Source organism: Periplaneta americana, chromosome 9 (assembly GCF_040183065.1).
Source record: "Periplaneta americana isolate PAMFEO1 chromosome 9, P.americana_PAMFEO1_priV1, whole genome shotgun sequence".
NCBI classification, from domain to species: domain Eukaryota; kingdom Metazoa; phylum Arthropoda; class Insecta; order Blattodea; family Blattidae; genus Periplaneta; species Periplaneta americana.
The window spans coordinates 143,493,625-143,501,102 of NC_091125.1; the positions used below are offsets into that span (position 1 = coordinate 143,493,625).

Sequence of the window (7,478 nt, forward strand, 5' to 3'; positions counted from 1 at the left end):
AGTTAAGAATGTCAACGTACTAGTATATGAAATAATAATAATTATAATAATAATAGCCATTTAACAATATAACAAACTAGTGCTTATTCTTATCGAGGAAGTAGACGTGACAACGTGACGCTTAGAGTGAAACCTACAGAGCAACAATCGGTCTGCAAAATTATGTTTTAAAAGCGCACCCCACGTTATTGTATGATGCCGGCATGTTAAGCATGAGGCCGCAGCGATAATACTTCATTCTTTTTTCCTCCTTCTATCAGCCCTCCCATGATGTTCTGAAAACAGTTGTGTTACATTACATAATTTGCTACATGAAGAGTCCACTGCAAGAATGATGGATGTCATTTGGAATACATTTTGCAGGAGACGCAATTGAAAGTTTGAAATGCTTAGCGCTCAAAGCATAACTATGATTTTCCGATCATTACTGGACAATGACTATCAGTGTTTTTTTTATATTTTTATTGGGTTATTTTAAGACACTGTATCAACATCCAGGTTATTTAGCGTCTGAATGAGATGAAGGTGATAATGCCTGTGAAATGAGTCCGGGGTCCAGCACCGAAAGTTACCCAGCATCTATCAGTGTTAATGTCATATAACTCTCTATGTACATTCTATATGTCTTAAGCTATGCATTGACAGTCTTGGTTCATTTTCGACAAGAGTGACATCCATCATTCTTGCAGTGGACTCTTCATATTATATTATGAAAATAGCATATATTTTAAATCTCTTACATTTATATGTTACAAATCTTGCAACTGTTCACAGGTGAAAGAAGAGTTAGAGAACTTGAAAAGTCATTTGAAAGAAAATGAAGAGCAGAGAGAAAAAGAGGATCGTCACAACATTTTCTTCAAGCTAAGGAAATTTGTTAAGCAATATACGGTACCTTACATATTGAAACCGTTTTTAATCATTCACGTTTTTAACTTATTACAAATTACTGGAGGTATGGGTCTACTGACCTTCTACACTGTGGATTTTCTCAACAAAGTTCAAGGCACAGACCAAGTAGTGAATGCTAACGTTGGCACGATCATTATATCAGCTGTAAAAGTTGTAGGTCTTCTTCTGACTGCGTACCTAGTTTATCATATAGGTCGAAGACCAATAACAATAATATCTGGTATTGGGTCCACTATTCCTATGTTGGCTGTAGCAGTGATTTTGTATGTAACATATTTACAAGATGGAACAACAATGCCACCTGGTGCAATAGCATGGACTAATTTCATACTTATTGTGATTTTCAATGCTATGAACACATTGGGATTCTACAGTTTGACTTACACAATGATCGGAGAGGTATTGCCAAGCAAGGTTCGTGGTTTTCTGTTCGGTTACATATCAGCAGTTAACTACTTGGGAAATGGTGGCCTGGCTAAGGCATACCCATCGATGTTAAGTGCCATGGGAATGCATGGGTTATTCTTCCTGTTTGGCGCAACAAATGCCGTGTGCACATTATTTGTGTATTTATTCCTGCCCGAGACTCTAAACAAGACTTTAGAAGAAATTGAGGATTGTTTTCACCAACCTAACATAATGTGGATCAGTAGGAAAACACCTTCAGAAACTAATATTGTTAGTGAGAGATTGTGAAGAAGGAGTGTTTACATAGCTGGTTACTAGAGACCTGATTATTTGTTTTACGCCACAGTGGTCTAGTGGCAAGAACGCTGGACTTATAATTTTGTGGACCCAGGTTCGATTCCCTCATATCCTCGATGTATAACCAGTGGCGTAGCGTCAATGTAAGCTAAAAAGCTCAGCTTCCCCATAATTTCATAATAAACCTGCAGTCTATGGACAAAATTATTTATTAATTTTAATAGTATTTATATTTACGCGTTAAATATTGTGATGCGGCAGCTCAGGATGATTTGTGATGCAGCAGTAAACAAGAAGCCTGCACACACCAGCTTCCAAGCAGACTGGTTTCTTACACTCATTCTTCTGTGTAACCCACCCCGCAGATTTTCCATCCCTTTCTAACTAAACTATCCTGGTCGCAAGGCTAGCAAGAAGCTAGCTTTGGCATTGAAAATAAGTAGTTTCCGAGTTATCCCTTTTCGTCAGCTGTGTTCAGTTGAAGTGTTAGTGTGCATTGTGGCTGATATAATAAATAATGAGTGAAATAACAGTTCCTGACATCAATTTACTTTAATTTTTTAGGACAATTCTATTATCAAGACTGACTTACGAACAAAAGTGTGATCTAAAAAACAAATGACCGACCCCCTTGCTGTCAATGAGGGACACAACCAAAAGACAGACGCATACTTACGTAATGATACTAATACTGTATCTATTGACCGTTAATATTGTGATTCCTCTAACTATGACAGGGAGTGAGCTAATGTTATATGTATACGTGTCTTCTTGTTAGAGATATGTGTAAACCGTGAAATCATATTTTACTACATACCATTTGAGGTCATGCCTTATTGGTGTTTCTTACGGGATTCCAATCAATCTTCGACTGCTGACTTGAAATTGACTATTATTTATTTTAAGACTATATTTTTGTAATACGTTTTCTCATATTGCATGAAAGACAACTTGAATTAGCTTCCCCTGCTCAAAATTTCATGCTACGCCACTGTGTATAACTTATGTAGGGCAAGCCTGTGGTCCAGGTAACATAGGGGTTTTCTCCGAAATCTCCAGTTCCCTGTAGCATCCCAACAAAAATCTCTATAATCATCTCACCTCATCTCATCAAGAGTATAACATAGACCAGCCTCCTATGGCGCACCTTCGGCAGCGACCTCTGTTAGTGAATTGGTCTACAAAACTGGCTTCATATGAGTGAATGACGAAAAGTCGAGTACCCACCATTAGCAAAAAAAAAAAAAAAAATTACAGTGCTCAAAGAAATTATTGCATTTTATTTATTGCAAACTTATGAAATATGTGATATATATATAGTCAACTCCGAATATAGTGAACCTCTGCGGACTTGCATATTTCGTTCACTATATCCGAAGTATCTCTTCTCTAATCTTAAATGACAGAAATGAATGAAATTGTGAACAAGAAAATAAAATATTTCATTTTTGTGGAATGGATTACACTATACACTGTATACTTTTACTCACAGTTGATTTACTTAAACTATGCTGTCGACCCACGTCCGTTTGTGAAAGACCACGTTCAATGTCACTTATAATATTCGCCTTATCTTCCAAAGAAAACACTTTACGCTTCGACATTTTTATACAGTACATTCACTGTTGGAACAGTAGATCAGGTAGAAATGACAAACATTGTAATGGTGTGACTGCATACTCAGTCTTGGAATTTCCCAGGTCACTTAATGGAAACTGGGAGAGGGTTGATGGAGTTTGAAAACCATCGAAATCTTACCTTCATTTATATTCTGGACATAATGTCCGTCCCATTTTAATAAAAAAAGGCAATATTAGTTCACAATGAAAATGTTTCTAAGAACAAAAGGCAACCCTTTGACGGTGGAGGATTAGAAATAACAGTAGAGTAAAGTGCCTGAGAACAAAATGTCAACCCTTCGATGGTGGAGTGAGGCAAGGTCATCACGCATTGCCTGGATTTACAGTACAGCTCATTGTCTAGGAACCACTAATCCTACCTTTGTCCTTTCACTAAAGGGATAAGAAACTTAGGATGTTGTTCTCAACACATTCTTTCAATTTTATACAAGAAGGTCTGACTTCAAATAAGAATTTGTCAGGATACAAGATTCACTATAACAGAAGCGAGGGTTCACTATAAACGGAAATATTAATGTACTTTTTAATGTATGCGGGTCGGGACCAACGATTTAGGTTCACTATAGCCGAATGTTCACTGTAACAGAGTTCACTGTATCCAGAGTTGACTGTATTTTGCTTTTTGCTCAAAAAAATTGTTGCACATTAGTTTATTGCAATTTACGAAGAAATATTGATGGTGTTGGATAGCAACTTCGTACCGGTATGTCAAAAAAGTTAACAATATGAGATTTCACTTTCCCACTTTCTTTCCTAATCTCCGGCAAACACATCTTATGTCTAGGCATGAATACAAACTTTACAAGAATATATTTAACACCCTTTCATGTCAGATATTTGTTCGTTATCAAGATATGAAAACGTTTACAGTAGCGTGCAAATTAATCCGAACAACATAATTACTTATGCAAAAACACTCAAACGGGATAAAAAAAAAAAAGGATCTAAGACATACCTCAGTAATCTATGTGGCCTCCCTTGTTCCTAATAACAGCTCTGAGACGATTTGGCATGGATTCCACTAATTTCCCACAAATATTCTTCATTTCTTCATCACGAAACCATACACCAATGAGGGCAGAAATCATCTTCTCCTTTGTAGAACAATCCATTTTTTGCATTCTTCTTTTGCAAATTGACCACAAGTTCTCAATGGGGTTGATGTCGGGTGAGTTGCCTAGCCAGGGGAGTACCTGAATATTCTTCTTATTGAAGAATTCTGTAGTTTTTCGAGACGTATGGCATGGTGCCAGGTCTTGTTGGAACACACCTCTGCCATCCGGAAATGATTTTTGCAGCTGGGGTACGATTCTGGTTTCCAATAAGTGAATATATTTGTGAGAATTCATCATTCCCTTGATAGGTATTAATGCTCCAGGCCCTTCATGTGTAAAACAACCCCAAAACATTACTTTAGGGGGGTATTTGGGTGCTTGTTGGAGATGAGCTGCTGTTACTTTTTCGGATCCTTTCCGTACGTAAGAAACACGGTGGCCGTGCACCTCGAAATGAGACTCATCGGAAAAAAGTACATTCTTCCAGTCATTCACTGTCCACTGTTGATGTAATTTTGCCCACATTAAGCGTTTTTTGCACATAACAGGGGTTAGCAGTTGCTTCTTAATAGGCTTACAAGCCCTTTGTCCAGCTTCCAAAAGCCTACGCCGAACTGTTGTGACATGAATATTCGTCCCAGTGGTAGCCATTAACTCGCGGGTTAAGTCGCGACAGCAGTTAGTCTAGGATTTAAATTTACTTTTCCTGACAAACGATCATCTGCAGGTGAAGTCTTCCTTTTTTCTGGGGTGTGATGGATCCAGTTTCCCTGTATCGTTTTATGATCGAATTAACAGTAGCCAAACCGATGTGACATTCTGCAGCAATTTGCCTCTGTGTCATAGAAGAATGCTCTGCTAATGTTATAATTTTAGACCATTTTCGTGGAGTTGTATCCATTTGTGAAGACGGCAGAATGTACACAGGATTGCAGCATTAAGTCTTCAACACAACTGAAATGCTTATAAGTACAAAACGACAGGCAAAATGTCACATATTATAAAAAAAATAATAACGACAGACCTTCAACAATGGAATTACACGTACTACAGATGTCAATTAAAGCGGTATGAGCAGCTGTGAGGCCAACAATGACAGAAAATGTAAAAATATGTCGTGTTCGGATTAATTTGCATGCTACTGTATTAGTTTATTGCAATTTACAAAGATATATTGATGGTGTTGGACAGCAACTTCGTACTGGTACAGTATATCAAAAAAATTAACAATATGAGATTTCACTTTACCACTTTCTTTCCGAATCTCCGGCAAACTCATCGTATGTCTAGGCATGAATACAAGCTTTACAAGAAGATATTTAATACCCTTTCATTTCAGATATTTGTTCGTTATCAAGATATGAAAACGTTCATTTGTTTTTCTGTGAAATTGAATATTTTGACATACGAGGTTGCTGTTCAACACCATTGATGCAATATTTTTTGAGCACAAAAATAAACTTGCATATTTCCTCTTAATTTTGCAATAAATAAATACTGTATGCAACGGTTTCTTTGAGCACTGTATTAAGCCTTGTTCGACGATTTTATATGCATTCGATCTATTGAAATGCACATTTTACAGTATTTGTCCTACATTTCAGTTCTATTAAAAATATGAATGTTTGTTTTACGATAATGATTACTTAAGAATCATAGTGATCTTTTCAGTATTTGTTGCGTGCATAAATTTGGCGGCTCCCATAACATGTGAATTCCTTTCTTTGCTTGTTGCCTTGGTGTTGTGGTCTAAAGAATCGCGTTATGGAATGCACACTGGTTCGAGACCTCACAGGAAGGAATTTTTTCATGAAATTTCCGTCAGTGTATGGGATCAGTGCCCATCCAGCATCATGATGAATTTAGGAAGCTACACTAAGTAGGTAGCAAAATTCGGTTACGAAGACCAACTATAACGACTGGGGGATCATCATGCTAACAAAACGATACCTCCGTTCTGGTTGGATGATCGTTCACCTCTGCTGAGATATGTTGACGGAATAACTTACGGAAAATGCACTGAGGGGACAAATTTCAGTTCGTAGTAGGTACGGTTTATTCAAAATGTGGTCCAATTATTCTTTTAATAGCAAGGATGGTGAGAGATTCTTTTTTGACTTCATGTCCGGGGATTCCATTTGTGTAAATACATTAATTTGATCTATGAGACAAACGATCGACAACATGTGTGCCTGGGCTTGATGATTTGGCCAGCCCTAGTCTATAAAATGACAAGAAAACAACTTTATAACGTAAAATAGTCTATTAAGTTATAACTCGACCAAGGCTAGTGGAGTCACAGGTATAATCTGAACTATAGCGATGACGCTATAAAAACTCAGGAGCAGTACAAGTGGTGCTCCAGGCTGCAGGACTCCACTGGCCTTGGTCGAGTAATACTGTGAATAACATAATGCAATAACATTACGTACAAGGGTTTGGGAGTAATTTGTTAAAATGAAATTTTGCTACACCAAAACACAAAAAAGATACAGTGATAATTTTATTCTATGAGAAAAATATATTTTGTAGTAAATATTTCGTCAATGTGATTATAAGCATAGATTATTAACATTATATGTGTGTTTGTGTGATCAAATAGTGATGTGATGTGATGTTTGTATTCTTTTTCCCTTAAAGTCATCTAATCAAATACAGTACTGTATCTATGTTGTGAACATTTTCTTGTAAGCATAATAATAATTAGATTTTAATGTTTTGTGCCAAAAATAGATATAGGTACATATTTTGTAAATAAAATATAAATCTTCATTGCCCAAAAATATCCTAGTTCAAACACTTCAATATCAAATATAAATATCTGTTAGTTTACAACGTACAGTGCTACTTAATATGGAAGTTTATTAGGTACTGTACAGTATTATTATTTTTACTCATATTAAAGTGCAATAGATTCTATTTCAGCTTTCCACCATTGAATCATATATATAGGCCTGTAGTAAAGGACTGACTATACCAGTAATTTATTCGGAAAACTAGTAGGTAGGGAAAACATCTATTTTTCAGTCATATTCCTCAGTTGATTTTATTACTGTGGATAATTGTGTATTCTAGTTTGATATGAATTATCATTTAACCATTCGAAATTAAGGAATCTCAAGTGTTTCTTTATTTAACGATAAATCATGTCTTTATTTATTTTTAA

General features: G+C 36.3%; 1 protein-coding gene across 2 annotated transcripts in view; it reads left to right on the plus strand.

Moving 5' to 3' along the window:
- LOC138706589 (facilitated trehalose transporter Tret1-like) overlaps positions 1 to 7,186 on the plus strand; it is a 45,376-nt gene extending 38,190 nt beyond the window's left edge. For both annotated transcript variants that reach the window (XM_069836082.1, XM_069836083.1), the window contains exon 6: positions 775 to 7,186. In XM_069836082.1, the coding sequence (XP_069692183.1) occupies positions 775 to 1,608 (834 nt within the window). In that variant the 3' untranslated portion in view covers positions 1,609 to 7,186. The remainder of the gene's footprint in view (positions 1 to 774) is intronic.
- Positions 7,187 to 7,478: the final 292 nt, after the last annotated feature.